Source organism: Brienomyrus brachyistius, chromosome 24, assembly GCF_023856365.1.
Source record: "Brienomyrus brachyistius isolate T26 chromosome 24, BBRACH_0.4, whole genome shotgun sequence".
Classification (NCBI taxonomy): Eukaryota; Metazoa; Chordata; class Actinopteri; order Osteoglossiformes; family Mormyridae; genus Brienomyrus; species Brienomyrus brachyistius.
In genome coordinates, this window is record NC_064556.1 from 2,059,127 (window position 1) to 2,081,177 (window position 22,051).

At 45.2% G+C, this 22,051-nt stretch overlaps 1 protein-coding gene across 1 annotated transcript in view; it reads right to left on the bottom strand.

Annotated features, from left to right (window-relative positions):
* Positions 1-22,051, bottom strand: part of LOC125720187 (neurexin-1-like) — a 609,464-nt gene that overhangs the window by 367,723 nt on the left and 219,690 nt on the right. Inside the window, 1 exon segment of the mRNA XM_048995368.1 lies at positions 18,845-18,862. Within this exon segment, the coding sequence (XP_048851325.1) occupies positions 18,845-18,862 (18 nt within the window).

A 22,051-nucleotide genomic window follows, 5' to 3' on the forward strand; every position in this document is an offset into this window, starting at 1 on the left:
GTACAATAACAAAGGGCTGAATTTTGAATATGTTGCCTTTTTCTAAATAAAGGCATTCCCCAGACTGCGAACAAGATCTGCTCCCTATGTCCGTCTTGAAATTGAATTTGTAGGTCAGTCAGAATAATAATAATAAATACCATAATAATAAATGTAACTCCATAAGGTGCTGTACTGCCTGATGAACCTTAGAAGCCATGCAATGTTTTCACGAGCGTCAAAAAGTAGTGCATGCATCCGTTATTACGAATCAATGCATTTAACCCAAATTTTTAAAGTAATAGGCTTCGTGTCAGTCCCTTCATAAGTAGGAGTAGTCCATAAGTCGGATGCTCTTCCCCCGGGTACCTGCCTGTATCAGTTTTCTGCTCACCTATCCCATCCCCTACTTCTACACTCTGAGAGCAGCAGCACTGGCACTCAGCAGAGAGGCCGTGCAAATACTCATATCCAAGCTCATTACCGTAACCGACTCTTTCCTCAGCTCCAGCTACTCCGCGTCTGTGTAGCGTGTACAGAAACGGCCACATCCTTCAAACACAAAGTGGGCGGATTCTTATTTCCCGGCACGGCGGGATGGGAAGCCCACTGTCTGCCGCAACTGTTCGAAACCCTCGATGCTTTAATTACCCAAGATACCGATTCCTGTTTGTCACGCTGAAACATCTAAATTTAATTAAAACACGATTAACTATTAATTACTCCTCTTGACTTGAGGAGGAAAACAAGCCTCCTCTAGCTGTGAGCAGGAGGGAACGGTGGTTGGAGGGACGTAGCAGGAGCCGCCAGAGACTCCCCCTGGGGGGCGTGGTGTTGGGGGCAGATAAGAGGCTCCGCCCCCCCAACAAACCGCGCTGATAAATCCGACGCCCACATGCTAATTAGCCCAACGGGACCGTTCACTCGCATGAGGAAATTCCGCTACCAGCGGTGTGACCTGCCCCACCCCAGCACAATATAAGCATGTCATCTTCCGCATAACTGCTAGAGATGCCATCCGTCCCGTGCTTTACGGGATCGTCCCGCGCAGAAAAGCAAAATAAACCAACACGGGACATGAATTCCCCCGTATTTGCAGACCAAAGTATCCATCACCCCTGCTTGGCAAATTTTATCTTTGTGGACCGGGGAGGGGTGGGGGGGCACATCTGACCTCTCACCTCAGAATCTATATCGCAGTTTTAACACGTCGAAGAAGAATGTGTCTCTTGTAGATAATCGACAATGTAAAACGCTCAACACCACATAAAACATGGTCTTTCTGAAGACATGGAACCCAAGATTAGATTTTTGTGTAGATGCTGTTTATTCCTGTAATATTTACACACTGCTGGCAGAGTCTCTGACTGCCAAGTACAGAAGGCAGACAGGACAGATGTCGGTCCATAACCCATAACTGCCTCGGCGGGGAGCAGGACCAGTGCCCAGGACAAAAGCCGGTCCGACTCGGGTCCAAACGCCATGATCACTGCAGCGGATCACTGCAGACGTAGAGGGAGTCACCTCTGCAGTGCCCCTATACCCTTGGAGGAAGACAAGGATATAAGATAAAGTAACATGGACCTCAACCCTACTCCAGTGCGTACCTAAGAGTTTAATGTTATATCTCACACACACAGTATATATATTATACTCTCTGGTGCCCCCTGTGTGGACAGGACAACCAGAGAAATGCACACTGCAGAAACCTATGGAATCAAAAACATTTGCAGCAAATATTATCACTGCAAAACAGTGCATGGACTGACTACTTCCGTAAACTGACCAATGAGCTCAGATTCTTCCTGCCCCGCCCATCTCCGGCCCCGCGGCACTCCACAGTCCGACTACCTCCTGGCCGGTCATACTCACCGCACTCGATAACATCGCCTATCAGCATCATGATAAAGCAACGGCAGATCATATCTCACCGAGAGCGTGATTCTTAATGGCAATCACAGCTGCTAGGCAATCAGAATGCAAATTGGAATTGAAGGAGCATTGGGGGAGCAGCCTGACGATGCACGTGCCACCCTGAAACGCCACCTGTGGTGCTACAGAGGAACGACACTCTGCTGTGAATAACAACCACAGGTTTGCCTGGACTCCACTGCATCATAACTGGCAGTAAACACTGCATCTGGTAGCTCACCAGTTTAAAGAATAAAATCCAAGCGCTGAGTCACAGGACAACACGCACAACACCGAAAATAGTCAAATAACATCTCAAAATGTGAACTTATTTAAAATCTAAGGATATAAAAGTACATAACTGCTATTATGAGTCCCTCTAGTGACAGGTTTCGTTCTACAAGTCAACAAAGGCTACATTTTGTGGGCACACAGGGGGCAGATTATCATGCCGCGATTCCTGGCGGAGTATATTTAATTTTTCAGAAATTCGCCCGAAGGCTTTGTCGTAGCAGGTCTCCCAGGACAGAGAGACGACGCATGACGGTTACTTGACCACTGAATATTGTGATTCATTTACGTGCCAGTTACTGTCTGCTGGACCTTCATAAATGCTGAAATAAGGATTTCGATTGTGGATTGTCTGCACTGTCAGGGAAACACAATAATGAAATGTTAATAAAATAATAATGAGGCCTCCCCTTCATGGTCCGCTGATTGACGGCGTCAATGTTAAAAGGCCCATTACTGGCAAAAAAAACACTGTTTGATTGTAATGACATAATAACATTTAAAAGTTAATAATGGTAGGTAAACACGAGGTATTCTGAAAATGAAATAAAAAGTTGTTGCGGCTTTAAAATTTTGCTTATTTATTAATGGATTAAAAAAAGATGACAGCGGGGGGGGGGGGGGGGGGGGGGTTGAGAGAAGTCAGAAATGCGTCGAGATGCGTGGGCAGGGCAATTAAACACACAGGCTAATCAAACACAAAGAATACAATACCGTCAGCGACTGACTGCCAAAGGGATTTAAAAACCAATAACAGGAAGATCTAAATCAAAGGACAGCCAATGAAAAGAAGTCTGAGAAGTCGGAGGAAAAAACTTTCCGGAACAAAGGAAACAATGGGGAGAGCGGCAGGGAAAGAGGAACCACAAAAAAAAGAGTGTGTCAGAGGGAAGAAGGAATCGCGGAAACAAAACAGAGCCGCTGGTGGCGGCCGGAGCCGCTGCTGGCCGCCGGAGCCCGGAGAGGAATCCGGAGGAGCCCGAGACGCACAGCAGTCTGACGTTTCCTGATTACTGGTCAGTCTACTCGCAAATTGTACGGCAACGGTAAATATTCTTTGGGAAAAATGTCATTTAAAGCGACAAACATTTCTAGGCCTGAGTTTTATTGGTGAAAAGGAGAGGCATTCGTCACTAGATGGTCCCAGGTACGGCCTGTCAGCGTTTGAAAGAATTTTGATTGCCTCTGATTTTTAGCTGCTTAGCTTGATTACTGATAATTTCTTAACGCACATCGATAGACGCGCTGCCGCTGATTATTACAGAAGAAGAATAAAAGATTCTAGAACATCGCCGATTAGTCCAGTTATCAGCATGTTAAACAATTTGGAAGGATCACTGGAGGGATTTTGGTAGAAGTCTGGCATCACCTTGTTTCAGATATTTTGATGGATTTCCATCTGGTCAGAAATACCCAGTTGTTGCATTGCCCCCCCCAACATCCCCTGTTTCATTCCGCAAACCGTTTTCCCTCCTACAGGACAGTCAAACATCTACTTGAGGAAGAGCAGTGGCTGTGCTACCCATCCATCGAATTGGCCATTGCGTTCCCATTCCGACGAGTAAACTCAGCACCTGAGATCTTGTGCGACACTTCCTGATCAGCTAGTATTTTCAGTCTGACGAAAGGTGTCAGATGTCTGAACCCTCAGTGTTTTATTTTTTAAATAATAAAATAATTGAGAGAAAGCTGTACCTTTTCGTATTTGGATTGCGATCCAAACTGTTTATACAGATTTCACACGTATTTAATAAACATCTCTATTTAAAGCTGAGCATGAAAGCTCCATGTTATCTGACAGGCTTTCAGCGTGCTGTCTTACGATCTGCATTTGCCGTGGGGTGGCTATTTCGGTCCTCTTGAAATTTCAGGCAGTTCTGCAGTCCCTGCCCATCTAGAATTGCCCGTGATTAGCGTAATGGTCATAGCACGTCGACTCAAAAGCTGCGGAACGGTCTTCACTCTCGAGTCAGCCAGGGCATGCGAGCGAACCAAATAACTGCAGCAAAGCACAGGATGAAACCCCAGAAGGACGACTTCTCGTCAAACAGGATAAGCTATTCTTAAGAAGGGAAAAGCGAACAAAAAAATTAAAAAAAAATATTGGGGAGAAACCGAAAAAGTTCACAGCGTGATGGAGATTCCCAAGAATTTTGTTGTGTCTTACACTGGCGCTACATCCACCTTCCCGCTGCTTATTCAGTACAGGGAGAGGGAGAGGATGGTGCAGGAGGTGGTGGGGGTGTAGCCTCTCACAGGGAACACAGGACGCAAGAAACCGCCGCTCCGAAAGGAAAGGCAGGTGGGCAGGGGAGGGACACGGCGACTCCACACTCCGGAAGAGTGGTGGGATTCAAACCCACGTTTGAGGTACAGTACAGGCCAAGGCAGCACCGCAAGGTACACAATCAAAAACGTGACCTAAATTGATGGAGGTGTTCACCGGTCTGCACCGGTCTGCTAATAGAGGCTGTCATCAGTCGACACATATATCAAGTTATCAGCCTTGTAGAATGTCACATTTTAAAACTGTTTGCTAGAAATAAATGCACTGATTGAATGTTACCCATCACTGATTACAGATGACAAACAGCAGCAGCCTCTCAACCCATCCCACCCCCCCCGGAAACACACGATTCTCCCTCTGCCATTCCAGCGTTGCCGGCTGATGGCGACTTCAGCCAGTGTCTTATTCTGTCATCTGAAATCTCTTCTAAGAGGCCCCATGGGCCCATTGCGGTTATACTGGCAGTACTGCACTGGGAGGATGGCTGGACTGGGCAGGGGTGGGTCACAGTAAGCTGACCAAGGACACTGACAAATCGCTGTGTTTACCGAGACCCACGTTCGCAGCCCGGCTCGTCCCAGGGCACCGGGTCCGGCATCGCTGAAACAGATTATCAGGTCAGGTGGGAGGGGGGGTTAGGCCTGACAGTGGGGTTACATTCAGTGTGACTGAAGTAAGAGGCAAAATACAAATCGGAATAGAACAAATTACATAGAATAAAATGCATATAAAAACATACATCCAAATGCGTAAATCACACGGAAAGGCACGAAAAAAAGAGTACTGTTTGGATACATTCCTGCATCATTTATACAGAAAAATTAAAAAAGGCAAAAGGGAATAAGAGAGAAAGAAAGAGAGAGGGAGAGAGAGAGAGAGGAGAAAGATAGTATGATAGATGTTTTAAGTATATATTTCGTTATTGACTATATATACACACACATACATTTTCTTCAGAAGGTAGATTTCTGGTGCAGGCGTGACTACACTCTGAATGCTACCCCCCCCCCCTTCCTCCTCACTCTCCAGGGTCCAGAATAACACCAGAATCAGCCTCCGAGTCACCTGGCAACTTAAAAGGCAGCCCATAATTGCCGGGGTGAAAGTCAAGCTATTTCGAATCTTGGTAAAGAAAGAATGCTTTTAGGTGTCGCGCCGCCGTCCACCGCGAGATTAAACACATACAGAATATCACGTTAAATTGTTCCTTCTTGTGTGTTTATGATGTAAATCGCATGCACTAACGTTAGGATGTGACACTAAGCGGGCATTGATGCCTTTTGACATCGGGAACAGGACACCAACGACCCCCGGTTTGCCTTTCAATGGTTCGTAAACCAACTAACGCATTTATTTCGCCCCAATGATAAAAATGACAAGGTGGCCTTAAATCGCGCCCAACTAGAGCACCCCGAGGCCAACGGGCAGCTATAAAGATCGCAGCTCGAGGGTGTATTTCCTTTAGTGCGGCCGGCTGGATGCGCAGTCAGCCTTGGGTCCTTTGAGAGCGGCAGGCGCCCAGGACCGTGCCTGATTTACGGACCCATCTGCGGCCCCTCCCTGCACGTGCAGCCGTAAAGCACCTCCTCAGAGGGGCCCCATTTTTCGCCCGAAGACCCCGATGCCGTGTGACGCCGTGTGACTGAGAGGCCAAGGACTGCCTGCCCCTGTCACCTGGGGAGCCTGGCATCTGGAGAGGGGAGGGGCAGGGGGTGCTGGAGGGCATCTCCCATTCAGGACGCCCTCATACTTAAGGACATGAGAGAATATTACTTATTTGTCTGTTTATCGTTTAATTCCATCCATTCTTTATTTATCCAGTACAACATTATGCCTATAGCCTAACCCAGGTAGTGGAACACTGCATTATTTCAACAAATTTAAATTTAAATCATTTTAAAATATGAACTATTATGCATCATTATAATTTTTTGTTTGCCTGTTCATTTGTCTAGCTACCTCCCCACTCTTTTTTCCCGCGCGAATCATTAAAGACACGGACACAGCGGCTTTGCATCTTGCCCTCAGTGACACCCAGCGCGTACCTTTACGTGGGTCCCCGGGGTCGCGCTGGTCGCAGCGTCACTGTCAGCTGTGCTAATAACATGGGAGGAGAGGCTCATGCGACTTTAAAGGGCCGAGCACAAGACTTCAGAGCTGAATTATCGCCGGCTCCTTAAGACGGCCTGAGTTCAGCGGCGCCATTGACACTTTTGAGACTCATTCCCGCCATTCTAAGGAGAAAACGTCACGTTGTGATCGGCCTGCACCACCCAGGCCCCGGCTCACAGCGACACGTAGGATTCTTAGAGAATAACACTCACAGCCCCCAATTAAAATGCTTACACAATATTATTACAGTACCTTATTTTCATGACATAACACCCACCAGGAGCATAAATCTGGGAAGAGCCAGGACGGTATTTTAGACCAAAATTCCGAAACCCAACATTAGCAGCCGATCTCACATTCCTTCATAAATGTCAGCCCGTAAATCATATTAATTGCCGTCCTGATGCTGCCCCTCGCAGCCACCGGTATCAGGCCTGCCGAAGCACGGCTTCACTGCTTAGCTGGGAAGGCGGCCACTTCCCCTCTGCTTCACCTCCCTGCGCTCCGATGGGAGAGAAGCACCCAGAAATCACATTTCCTCACAATAACGCATTACTGGTGGTGCATTTCAGCCCCCACCTCCCCAACCCCACCCACTTCCCCCCACCCCCGCGACCGTAGAGAGGCAGAAAGGGTGACTGACAAATGGCATCACCGGCGCCAAGGCCAAAGCCTTAATGTCATTCGTCTTCCTACAGCAGAACTTGAGAGAGGGCGTGACTCACAGGAGAATCTCTAAAAATAAAGATTGGTCCATCAGGCCGCCCATCACCCTGCTTAACCAATGACTGTCCCTGCCTCCAAGGATGTGAATCACGACGCAGTGGCTACATCTCCAGAGCATTTCACTGTGTTTCTATACGACTTCCATGCTACTGCGGCCGGACAGAGGGGCCAGGATGAGGCTGCTCCATCACTGGACTCCGGAACGAAAATACGAAGGCCAAGATAATGTGATAACTGCAAATAACCCGACAGGATAACTAGCTGTTTAAATGATCTAGGTAATACAGTAGAAGTTAAACTATCATTATAAAAAAAGAATTCAGTGTTTTTTTAAGCCTGTAATTAAATCATTTCTTCAAGAAAAATAAATGTGTTTCTGCAGGCGAAAAGCATTCAGATGTCAGTACAGATGACATTTCCCTCAGTATTCCGGCTTTAAAATGATATTTCCACACAGTCTCACAGCACGGAGCCCTTCCCCTAGAATATTCTGTCTCATAATTGCAAAACACAAGTGATAAATAACAGCCCCATTAAAGGGCTTAATGAAGGATCAATAATTTAAATAAATCAGCATATTTTCTTGTCGCTTACCTGTGGCCCTGATGACTGGAGGATTTGCATAAAGACGCACAACCTTTTTGCGAGCACAATTCCTAACTTTACACGCATAAACTTCACCGAACAGTACACCTATAAACACACGCACACACACACACGCACACACACACACACACACACACACACAGCACCTGTGTAACACACATAATGACAATACTGGCCTAATATGAATGTAAGTGCATGAATGGAGAATTGCAGAGCAGGACAAAGTGAATAAATCAGGTGTACGGGCTCCTAACTGGCCTGAAATGCTGGTTCCAGAATCAATCCATCTGGAACTCGGCTTCCCGAATGAAAAGTTATAACAGATCTTTTTCAAACCACTTAATGCTAAAGTTTCAGAATTTTTTTTTAATGAATAATATTAAAGCTACACGGTCAGGGAGAGAAATATGGCTTCAACAAATGTTGTCCCCGTTAGCTTCAGCAAGGCGTGGGAAATGCCCAGTCACAGGGAATAGATGAGGATGATGAGGGTGACGATGACGACAAGACCCCAGCTGACCGCCTCACCGACCTTAGAAAAACACAAAATCTCTCGTTTCATTTCTCCAGCTCAATCATTCCAAACACTATGCAAAAAAAACTAGAATAAAGCAAAAAAATAAATAAACAAAAAGCACACAGAAACCCGACACAGCTGACAGGCTGATTAATTACTGTCATCACTTTTATTGGATTTCGAATCGATCAACAAGAGTGAGGGCACCGCGCGCAGAATCACAATGAGGCCCGGCACGTCGCCTCAAAGGGGGCGTCGGCCAATCAGGCCAAGCGCCCGAGTGTGGTCGCCCGCGGCGATTCCCCGCAGAAGCCGTTAGCATCCAAAGTGCCTGGAAAGCTCGTAATTGAGCACTCCCTTGCCCCTGCCACCTGGATGACTGGTTTGCAGTAGGTTAGCTGCGGCAGGTGCCTTGCAGATCGCACACGGACCTCTGCCGGTGTTCTATCGACCAATGCTACATATCGAGACGTGCTATCGAGCCTTTCTGTGCATGTGCAGCTCCACCGTCTTGGGATTAGGATCAGGTTTTAGGGATAAGGGTTTTAGGGTTTTTTTGGGGGGTTAGGGCTATCGATTAGCACTATGGTAGCCTAACTCGACAAAGTAGCTCAACTCATCAGAACACCTGCACCGCTTATGGTGGACAGCCTCCTCAAGATCAGGAGCCACTGGAGAAGCAGATAATGGGTATTTACCTGCATTTCCTGGGAGCAGTCTCCCTCCCCAGCCTTGCTTGTGATGCTTGCCTTATAAGTAAGGCCCAGACGACGGCCCGCCTGCCCAGAAAACTATTTAAAAGTCTTTCCGACAGACTCTGAAGCGGCTCTTGAATGGGAGCTAAATTATTAATTACTGGAGCGGAGCTTGGCCATGCGACTGCCGCGCAGAGTGTCAGTCCTGACGGAGCCGCCCGACCTCATTGCAACTGGCAATTCCATTGATGAGTCCTAATAGGCGGCGGCAAGATGGTCAAACTGGCTAATTAAACATCAGCCCCGCTTGTCGGAAACAAATTCAAAAGCCGGCGTGAAATCGCGCGCGCGCAACAAACACCGTGCTAATTTTATAACGGCGACGGTGCCCCTAATAGGTCTCATGGCGGGAAGAGCGGGAGGAGGGGGTGTCGGCCTCTCGAGAAGGGAGGGAGAGTGAAGGTGAAGTCAAGGGTGCCTCTGGTTTCCGGCTAGCGCATTTTCATGTGGAACAGCTGCCCGCTCCCTATGCCCCCCCACCCTTGCCAGCACACACCAAGACTACGTTTCTCTCTCCTCCCACCCCAGACACGGGGCTCTGTTAAAAGGCTGTGACATCGCCTGCCGCCGCTCCCCTGTCACAGACGTGACTTTGTCTGCTGCAGTGGCTAACACTTGAGTGGATTTCCTCCCAACCGAGCCTGGCGGCGGCCATTTTAACCCCTGAAACCCGGCGCCATGGCGATGCTCGTAACGCATCATTAACATCAGCGGCAGGCTGCGCGGTAAACATAGAGCATCTCGCTCCGCAGAAGTGGCACGTGCGGCGGTTTAATAATGTATATGACACATTATTGCCTTTGTTAATAAAGTAGCCGATTCAGACGTTTCAATCCCGCAAATAGTTTGCCGTCGTAAATAATTCACACGGGAGTTTCGCATTCGTGGTCTTTCTCCGTAGACAAAGAGCAATGCTATAAACCACACATATTCTATGTTTTCATTAGAATGCGAGATCCAGAACATATGTTTCATTTTAACCAGAAAATAAATAATTTCTCATCGGTAAACCGTAGTCCCAGTCTCAACTGTTTTTTTCAGAGAGATTGGAGAAAACGTGCCAGAATAATTCATACTGTTGGACCATCTCTGTGCACGTGCACGTGTGTCACTGAGTGTACTGCCCGAGGAATCATCTTCAGCCCAACTATGTGGGTTGCATGCATAAGTAAAGAGCAGACTCTCCCAGGAAGACCGAGGGAGAGCCGGAAAGCAGGAGAGACGACAGGACGGCGGAGAGATACAGATCCTATACGTCTAGGTCACAGGATCCAACACAGCGAGGGAGAGCCAGAAAGCAGGAGAGACGACAGGACGGCAGAGAGATACAGATCCTATACGTCTAGGTCACGGGATCCAACACAGTGAGGGAGAGCCGGAAAGCAGGAGAGACGACAGGATGGCGGAGAGATACAGATCCTATACGTCTAGGTCACAGGATCCAACACAGCGAGGGAGAGCCGGAAAGCAGGAGAGACGACAGGATGGCGGAGAGATACAGATCCTATACGTCTAGGTCACAGGATCCAACACAGCGAGGGAGAGCCGGAAAGCGGGAGAGACGACAGGACGGCGGAGAGATACAGATCCTATACGTCTAGGTCACAGGACCCAACACAGGATTAGAAAAGCACCCCATGGCAACCTCAAGTGAACCACTAAGACCACTTGTGCTTGTTCATATCATTCCTGCTCACTTCACAAGTTCATCTACACCAATGGCACACTGTGCTATTGTGCTATTCCATTATCGAATAACAGTGGGTGATGTGTGACTCCAAGCACTGGGCCACCTTGCCTGTAAACCGGATGGTGACCAGTTCAAATTCCAGAGTCAGAGTGATTTGAGTGTTGGATCCTTAGGCAAGGCCCTTAAGCTCCAGGGGCTCCAAGATTGCCTGACCAAGCTCTCTTTGGTTAAAAGTGTCTGCTAAATGAAAAGAATCCAGTACTTTTGATTTCATAATGCTACAGTATACAAGTTACCAGCGTCATTCAAATGAATCGATTTTAGTGCCAAAATAAAAAAAGAAGATTATAAACGAGAAACCGGACATACAAAAACAAAATTGTAATGGTGATTATGGCTTCATTTTGCATTTTTTTAAGCTGCATTGCATTTTGACAACAGCCCGTTAATGAAGCAATAATATCGCATGCATCTAGTTAGGTAGTCTCACTGTCAGATGTGCATTTTGGTGCATTTCGGTGCGCAGCTGAACTGGCCAGGAATGCGGTCATCCATCTGTCCAAATAACAGGAAGGAAAACACCGTTTTGAAAATTATTTTTTAATTTCTACAGCGTCATTGCAGTTGCATTATTTCAATTATTATCATTATCACTGGAGTCCATCCATCTATTCATCAGAAGGTCGTGGTGAATTGCTGATAAGTGGAGCTACAGCGACTCCCCCCCCCCCATTTATTTTATCCACCAAAGGATTTTTCTTGATTGCTGCCGAGGGTAATAATGCATAACCCCTACTGGGTTTTGAAGGATTTCTTAAGATATATTACAATAGCTCAGAAATAGCACCAGGACTCCGAAGTGAGTACCGCTCCCCGAAACGGCAGAAGACGAGGGCCCGCATTGCTCAGAACGTGCTCAGAGCGACTGAGCCGGACTTAAAGAGACAGTTCACCGCCCCCCCTGTCAGTGCCTCTCCTGGGGATATTCGGTATTGATTCCCGAATCGTTTGATCATTCCTGACACGACTTACTTCTGCTCAATCTCTCTTTGTCACACCTGCAGAGTCTTAAGTGCATTTTATCTTACTGCCCTTCGTTTTAAGTTCCTTTTGCACCTTGATACAAAATGTAACAAAGCCAGCATCCCGCGGAAAACATTCCGGGAAATCTGTGAGAATTCCCCGGGCAGACCGTCTGCTTTAGCACCAACTATGGCTAGATGTCACCCCTATAATGAGAGAGCAGGCGGCAGTGATTGTCTGCAACATTCTGATTGTCAGCGTCCTCTCCAGAAGCGCCAGGTACCAACATTATTTATAATACCTTGCGTTTCCTGAAAGGTTAAGTTCTACAAAAAGAGAAAAATCTTAAAAGGCCGCACTCAGCCCCAGATGATTAATACCGTGGGTTTGCCAACAATGCAACACAATCAAAATAACAAAAATTGGATCCCAACTCAGGCGGCTTATGTTTATTTTCATTATAGATGTCGCACAAATGTTTAGGCACAAGGCCTCCATTCGTTTAAGTCTGGAGCCGATTTTTGTTATTTTTTTTTATTTGGTTCTACCGAACTAATTATCAAAGCTTCTGGAAGGAACATGAGCTTCCACTTGTGGATCAAATCCAAAGTGCTGGGTGCACTCAACCTGAGCTCGGTCCCTGTCACACCATGAATCACTCTGCCCCGCTTTAAAACTCATCTCGATTTGATAAATACAACCAATGAAATTAAACCTTCTTTGATAAATACAGCCAATCCTGTATTAGTTAGCCACCATTCGTTAATACAGAGGGGAAACGATTTACAACCAAATTTTGTACACCTGACCATGAGGCACATTGGCGTGAGAGTATCTTTGAAGTAGAATGCACAAAATAATCATTAAAAATGTCTCCATAAACAATAAAAAGTTGAGCATGGAAGGCTGACGTGACGTCGTAAACGGTCACTACCGTGATTTTCACTTAACGACCTAATCATTGGAATGGAACTCTGTCACTAAGCAAGGAGCAGATGTACTGCAAGTCATTTATCGCGGATCTTATCTCAGTCTTCGTTTGAGCATCGGCACACGCATCGGAAACCCCTCCGGTCCAGGACGCGTGGCCACTGGTGGTCAAGCACAGCCATCGAAGCTTAGGGCAGCCGGGCTTCTCGGTTTCCAAACCGTCGGGTAAATTTGTAATAAATAAATGAATGAATAAATAAGTCAGTGCATCTCCCTTCGAGGAACGTGTTCTCTTTTCAAGTTGCGAATAGTGACGTAAAAAAAAAAAAAAAAAAAAAAAAATCAAATCCTGAAGGGAGAAATTATTTTAATTAAATTTTTAAAGCAGGGGCCGGGTGGTGCTCCAGCTCTTCCGCCAGGCAGACGCCGCATTAGCATTCTGGCTTTCTGCTGAGTTCGCTGTTCGTTTCAGGGCGACTTGGCATCGTTTGATGCTGTGCTCTCCCTGCCCCACGTCCCAAGGCGAAGGGGCGCTTCAGAAGTTACGATGGGCAATCCCCCCCCCCCCCCCCCCCTCCCCTCCCCTCCCCTCCCTGGCCGCCGAACGAAACACACATTTTACCACCGTTGCGCATGAGACTCATTTAAGGGCACATTTTGCGGCTATAAAATTGCCAGGGTGAATCTTTCGAACAAAACCAACGATTCTGATTTGTTAGTGTTTGGTGCAGTGGAGCAGTCCGCTTCATTAATAGTTAACAGAAGGTTTAGCGATATATCTGGTAGCAATAATGAGTATATCCATCCCTTTTCCATAACCCACATTTCTGTATCGGCTTGCAGAGAGAGGAAGACAAAGATGATTAATTGGATAATTACTTTATAATTCTTTCCAAGACCTAAAAACTTCTAACCCCTTGAAATCACTGCAGAACATCAGTGATCAGTGTAAACAGTAACAGGCGAGGTTTTCACATCCTGGTCAGAGAGAATCTCGCCCGTTCTCTGGTTTACAGGTGCCACAGATGGTGATATTTACAGGAAGAGACTCCAGGTTCCCGACAAACAACAATAACAGGCCAGACAGTGTTTGCAAACGCACTTGCAAGCCCTCTCCGTACGGAGAAATAACTAAAAATACATAGGCCGGGCTCGGGGAAGATTACCCATATCCTGGTACAAAATTCGTTAGTGGCTCTTGCCAAATTCGGCCCCCCTTTTGGTTTCTAGGCACTGGCTTTGGTGCCCTTGGAGCGACCTTCTGAGTTAAGGATGGCACCATTTCCACACCATGGGCATGTCCTTCCCACAATGCCCACTGGGGGCAGCGCAGCCTGGCAGGGTTCTGCCATCTGGGAAGATCTGTGTCACTGCCTGAAACTTCCCTCAGTTCATCTCAAGAGTCTCTAGTACCTCTCTCTTAGCAAAAGGATTAAAGATTATACCATTACTACTAAAAAATATCCTACAGATGGATCTCAGTTAATAGGAATTGCATTCTGGAAATGTTCAAGCATCGCATTTCTAGAACAACCTTGCAAAGGGAAAAAAAACTGATTTGTGGTATTTAATTGAAATTAAATATAATTGAAGATGTAGGGCATCGTTTTAAAAACTGTAAGACTCAAACCTGAGCTGTAAACATGTGGTTATGCGACACCAGTCCCTCTTGGTCTATATTAAGACCAGATCATCTGATTAAATTAGTGCACTCAGCTTCAAGTACGTAACTGAATGGATCAGCTGCACTCGAGGTGAAATTTACCAACCATGTGGAAGACTGGAGATCATTGTTATAGAGTATAACAATGGATACAAGGCAATATTCACAGATCACAAAACAAACAGAAGAAAATGCCTTTGAGAATGAAGTGATAGAAATCAAGGGCCATGAATATGGAGACGATGTCAGCTACATCAGCACGATCCTGCACCGCAAGTCATTACTCACGCTTATCTGGGATTTACTAACATTTATGGTGGAGAAAAATAAAATAAAATAAAAAAATAAAATAAAAAAAATCACATGACAAAATGCATTACCTTCCAGTATACTTCTCTTAAAAAAATATGCACAGCCCCCCCAAAAGAATATTTTTTAAAATCACCAAAAAATGAAAAATAAGTAAGACATACAGTACTTCTACAGTTCATACAACTGAAACTATCGCTGCATATATAATGGCTTGAATACATAAACTTATGGAGAACGTTACCCGAGATTAAGTTATGAAATGTGGAACGTGTCTGTCCGCATTCCAGCTGCGTGCGCTGGCGGCCCTCGCAGGAAGCACGTTTGCGTGAGCCCTAATGGGCACCTCAGAGACACCAGTTCACCCAGTGGCATGTTGTGGGACTGCGGCAAGGGAGTCATGGTACCTAGGTGACAATGTGCGAACACACACACACACCTCAATGGGATCTGAACCCACAACGGCAGAGGGGGGCAGGCTACCCCGCCGTGAGACACGAGGCAGCGAAAGGCTTTTGGCTGCCGTCTGGGCCCTCAGCAGTGCGGGCTGCCAGTGGGCTGCCAGTGCCTGGGCCCCAGCTTTGTTTTGATAAGTGGTTTTCACACAAAGATCCCATGGAAGGTGCAACACATTCAACAGAAAAAAAAACACAGTCGAAGGAGCGGAACAGAAATGCAGCAGAGCTGGGCCTGCATCACGAAGAAGGATTCCGTGCTTAGCCAGATTACACGTCAGATTTAAGGCAGTCTGGGCTAAATGTAAGGGAATGATGATAAAGTCCATTAAACTGAGGTACCACCAAATCTGAGAAGCTATCTGGCCCCAGACTGCCAGCGGAAACGCGCCTGCAAAGGATTATTATTACTGCTGCAATCTAATGCAAGTTAAAATAGGTTTAAGGTGAAGCAAACAAACAAAAGGCACATTCAAAACACTGTACTAACACATTAAAAAAATATATATTTTAAAATACAAAATGAATACCCCTTAACCAGCGGTCAGCAACCCTGCTCCTGCAGATCCACCCCCCGCAGGGCTTAGGCGTCGCCCTAATCTAACAGAGCCGATACCGAGGAGTACAAGAGCTGGCTAAGTTAGAGCTAAGCTGGATCTGATTATCTGTATCAGGTGTGTAAAATCAGGGCAGCACCCAAGCCCTGCGGGGGGGTGGATCTGCAGGAGCAGGGTTGCTGACCGCTGCCTTAAACAGTACCCTAATTAAACATCGTGGGACTTTTTGTGCCAATTTTGAGATCACAGAGTTAGAAATATGGAGCAGTCCGGCAGCCAGGATGGCAGTGGATAGTGCTGTCGCCTCTCACGCACACGGTATGGGTTTGGATCCTTACCTCAAATCTCCAAAGACGCTGACTGGCGCCTCCATTCCGCCCACAGCCTGAGCTGGCGGGGGGTGTGTGCGCGAGGCCGGCATCCCATCTAGGGCATGCCGCCGTGACCCTGACTAGGGCTAGAGCAGGGGTAGGTGGACCGTATTCACTAAAAACTACGCATTGTATACGACAGCCATGATCAGTCAAAAGTTTGGACACCTACTGAAAATCATTTCCTTTTCAGCAGGATAAGCCTACCTACACCTCAGGGCTATGCACGTACAGCCAATCCCCAGGCTAAGAGCGGCCAACGCCTGGGCACCTCGTACTTACACACCGCTATAAAGCCTATTGCTTTAAAAATCTGCCTTAAATAGAGCGACTCGTAATAAGGAACACCTGTGCTACTTTGTAACGGTTCGTCGGCTCGAGGAACAGTATAGTACCGCATGGAGTTCCATATAGTTTTTTTACGGTATTACAATTACGTACTGTACTATGTCAGTAACACTTTTTATGAACGCAACACATTTAAAGCATTCATAATGCAATATAATGCATTCCTAAGGCATTATCAACACGGCTTATTTATGAAAAGGCATAACACATTATAGCCATGCTTATTATGCATTATGAATGCTTTATGAATGCCTTACGAAGCTCTCATCTATAATGCATCTATAAATACCATCATAATGCAGCACAAAGTATCCTTAATTCCTGTAAAATCAATCTGCTCCAAAGGCGGTTGCTCTCATTTTATCTGTACATTAGGAAACGACTGACTGTTCGTTGCTTAAACTGACCGATGTGATTTTAATAAAACAGGGTACCTACATACTTAAAGTTGCAGCCGAGCAGCTTTGCAGGAGGAAGCCTGAAAACACGAGACGCTTTGTCTCTGCGGTTTTATAGCTGATATTCCAAAAAGCCTAAACACCTCATTTTGAAAAGGACGCCTGAAAAGAAACCCCCAAATTCAATAAAATCCGAATATCTCCGCTTAGCCGTCCAGGAAATATAGACGCTGCTGTGGCTGTGATACAACACAGGCTCCAAGAAAGATCAATGTCCAGCCAAAGTCTTTAATCCAATTTCCTCCCAAATAAATTGCAACTTACAGAGGATTCCAGAAAGATCGTATGAGGAAAAGAGGGATTCCCCGGACTGTGGAGCGCAGTAGTGCCTTACAGCATTCAAAAATTCCATCTTTCACAGCAGCCATTTGTGATGAAAACGTTTTTGTTTTGCTGTTCTCGACAGTTCCAAACCTGAAACGGGTTTGAATTCTGATATCACACATACAGATTAGGCATCAGCTTTGTGGGGACTCTCCATTCATTACTATGGACAAAACCCTAATCCCAACATGACGACCGTACCCCCCACCCAGCCCTAACCTTAACTATAAGTAACCAAACAAAATACGAGACATTTTTGGTTTTCTGATTGCGGTCACATATTTTTATAAAACTGAATTTTCCCTTGTGAACAGACTGTCCCCACATCAAAAAAATGGGTTTTTAATCACACACGCACACACACACACACACACACACACACACACACACACACGCACACCGGCTAGCAGTACAATTACATTTAGCCACATACTAGAAAGACATCCACTAGCCAATTAGATTCTCTTTTGACTTCATCCATCCAATCCTGAGTGAGCCTGTCATTACTGCAGACCAGCACAGACAAAGCACTCAGAGAATTAAAACATTAACGGTAATTAAAAGCAGACAGATTTGAAAGTTGCCACACTTAACTATATTAACACCTATTTCCTGCTAACTATGCCCTAAAACGCTCTTGAAAGGAGCATGTTTTAATTAACAAAAGGCCATGACAAAGGCGTTTTCTTATTTATTATTTCTCATTAAATTAGCCAGTCACCATACAAAACACATTGTTTAAAGAGTCTGGAAATGTGTAGTAATAGCGAATACTTTGTCCCAGCAAACATATCTTAGAGGCTTGGAAAGGTTCAAACAACAGAAATTAAGCACATATTTCCATAATCCATTATCTACGGGACACATTCTGATAGCTACTAAAATCGCCACGCTTTTCCAAAAGCAAAACCCTTCTGTTGTGCTTAGCAATGTTACTCGGCAGGAATATCACGGTATGTAACGCCTCGCTCTCACACGCCAATTCACAGATGGCAAAGAAATCGCCGTTTCTAAGAGCAGATATGATGGGTCACACCGACGTCAAAATCCGGATAGATGGGACAGTGCTGTGACTGTCAGTAATGCAACATGTTTCAAAAGCCTCAATACCATTAATAATGCAAAGCAACACGCATATTATTATGAAATATTGTATCTGTTTGGATATAATTTACTGTAGAAACTTTGGTGGTAAAGTATTTGTCAGGCAGGAATGATATGAAAATGAAGAGTAAGTTTCATTTACCCAGGTTTGATTCATCTAGGATCCCATTTATTTTTAATCAATTAGAACAGTGTTTCATAATCTGGTCCTTGGAGGCCTAGACAGCCCACATTTTTGCCCCCCCCCCTCCTCTACCAGCAGCTGGGAGGGAGCAAAAACATGAACTATCTGGAGGTCCCCGAGGACCAGGCTGGGAAACACTGAATTATAACATTAACATGAAATAAACAGCAGCGGCTGCATCAGCAGCAGTTCCGCGGGCTTTGTGAGAGCATAGCATACATTAAATAAAAGCATGGTGTCTTACCGGATTGTGATGAATCTCCTGCAACGAGAAAAAGGACAGTTTGATCAATGCACTGCGGGATTCATCGCCCCGCCATTACAGAAGCAGAGTGACCCCAGGAGGTGTCACTCACAAATCACACCTTAACATAACGAAAGAAAATGCTGATCAATATACAGACTGATCATTTAAAAAAATATATACAAAACACACTTCTTCAAATTTTCTAAAGTATTTGCCAAAAAGAATGTCACCTCGAATGAAATTATTTTAGTAAAGCAGAAGTAGGAAATAATCATACAATTTGCATAATATACTGACAGAGATTAAACAGAAAATGCTTTTGCCTTTGCACCGACTTTTTAACTCCTTAAAACTTTTAACTTCTTAAAACGGCAGTGATAAGAAACAGAGGAAATCGAGATGGATTGAAATCGTAGGAGCACTTAGGATCTCCGAAGCATTTTTATGCACAATGTTGTTGATAAATGCTGGCAGAAGTTTTAGCTTTACTGTCTTACACTTTTCCGTAATACACCATGTATGAACTAGCAAACCGATAAAACTAGACAAGACCAGTAACCTGGACACAATCTGGAATTGATCACAAACAACATAATTAGTAACCCAAACCACTGCATTTTACATGGCATCTTCCTGCCTGTCCTTATAACTCAGCAAAATGTGTCCTTATTAAAAATTAAAAATGATTCGACAGGGTAGCCAAATGGACAGCCAGTCCGATCAATATTTGAAAAGATGGCTGTCAATGTCTGTGTATTTTCCCAGCAGCAATTTAGGATTAATTAGGGTAAACAACCGTTTAAAACGATCCGCCCGGTGTTTTTCTTCAGTGAAATATAGAATGCAGCTTGAAATGGTGAAATCCTCTGTCAGGTGGGTTGACGTCCCCAGAGGGAGAAGGTGCTGTTCATAGGACAGTATGCATGGATTTCAGATACCAGGCAGAGAGCTCCCCGGCATTTCAGTCGCAATGTTGTTCTGCTTCTTCGCATAGTAGGAGAGTAAATAACTGCATCAGACCTCCCTCAATCCCCCCCCCCCCCCTTTCATAGGTGATGGAGACGTTTTATATTGGTACTGCAATTTGCACATTCATTCACACCATTTTCCAGAAGTGCCACTCAGTTTCGCGTTCCAGCGAAGTTTATTCTAAATTGTTAAGTACTTTCTGACAACTTATTCGCGAGAATGTACCACAGTAAATAGAATTTGTTTCATCTGAGTCATTGATTACAGCAAACCCGAAATGTTTAGCAATCACAGCTGAGGTGCTGGAGCACTTAGGAAATGCTGATACAACGCATTTACAGGCCTTTCCGCTACGTTACGGTCTCCGTATTTATTTGATTCCATTGGCTTTCAAACCGGAGGTTCTAGCCAAGGCAAACACTCAGTTATAAATACACATTTACGGTCTCACATATTTAAGTTGCATCCTTCTACCGATAATTACGTTGCTCAGTGGTGATTTTACACTTTTTTTTAACCTGGGTAGCTGAAGTTAATAGATATAACTTCTGCAGACGTTTCCTGGATTTCAGCGAATATCACTACTGGGGAACGTTCTGCATGCATTTCATTTTCTCCTGGTGCAGCAAATGCATCCAGCGCTGCGCTTTAATTCCCATCTGAGGCAGCAGCCTCGAGCCCGTAGCCACAAAACGAAAGGAAAAAACCCGCACCGGGGGCTCCTGCTATCCATTTTATAAATGATATTCGGGGCACGATTAATATCTTCGACAGTGATTCAGATGGGCAATTAATACGCCGCATAATTTTGGATCTCTGCGTCTCTGCTGAGATAACTGGTGTCTCGAAAACATCGCCCGCTTGAATCATCCCTCTGATTGTTCCGAATGTAACTGCCAACCCTGAATAATTTCTTGTAAACGCTGCCGAATGAGTCAAATTTGCACATATTTTTGCTCAATTTAGTCAGCCAGACAGGGGAGACGATATTACCTTTCATTTATAAGCTTTCATCCTCTCAACTTTTCCCCAGCTCTCCGGGTTAATTGGCTGAAAACTCAATGCTAGTATTATGCTAAGGCTGAAATCCGGCTTTTGCAGTTTCCTTTATGATATTCACTTCACTGTTAGTATTTTTCCTGTCGGACCAAATGAAGGCAAACACACAAATACGAGCCCATTCCAGACACTCACACCTGCATCTAAACATTAATTACCGGTATAAAAACAAGTTCAGTCACTAACGGTTTATCGTAACAAGACAGATGAACAATTAAGCAATTAATGTTTAAACAGTTGTAATCAATGCAATTGATAATATGGTACCGCTATTTTAGCGGTTTAAACTGACTAATTAAATGAAGATGGCCTTAAACAAACTGGGGCCACAGCCTTCATCAGGCTAATTACCGCGGATAAACAATTAAATGTTTAAGAGAGCACACTAATAACATACAGATAATAAAGACCAATAAATTTGTGATGACACTGGGTTTTTCTTGCAGCCTTCGAGTAATTTCTCATTGGCCAGGGAAGCGTCTGACATGATTGTACAGATGCATTTGTGTGCAAAACCACATCCCATGACTTTTTTGGGTAAGCTATGCTAACATGTCACTCTGCTAAGCTAACTCGCATGTCGATAAGCTACGCTATCTTGTATGTCGCTATGCTAAGCTAGCCGATATATTGCTGCACTCAGCTAGCTGACATGTCACTATGCTATGCTAACTAACATGTTGCTACGCTAAGCAATCCTACATATTGCTATGCTAAGCTCACACGCACATTGCTATGCTGAACTATGTTACATGTTGCATGAGGTGATGAAAGCCCCTTACATGAGATGCTGGCACGATCCTTTAAAACATTACAACACAGACTAGCCTTACGTGTCAATGATGTTGTGTTTCACAGCAACAGTTACAAGGAAATGTTATTTGGTTCACAACCCAAGATTCAAACGACATACGACCATTTATCAGTGTTATATCAGGCATCAGCTGCTCAGTTAGCGTGCGATAATTAAGTGACTTGTGAAACTGTAATAATATATCCTTTAAATTATGTTTACAAGTTACTGCGACCTCGGTCCGTCACGGGAGAAAAGCAAACAAGAAAGCAGAACAATGTCAGCAGATGGTCTGATACCAAGGAGGCCGGTACTGCAGTGGGCTGTGGCAGTCAGGAGGAGAGACTCGGCACAAATCAGACTGGCAAGAGGGGTCAGGTCTA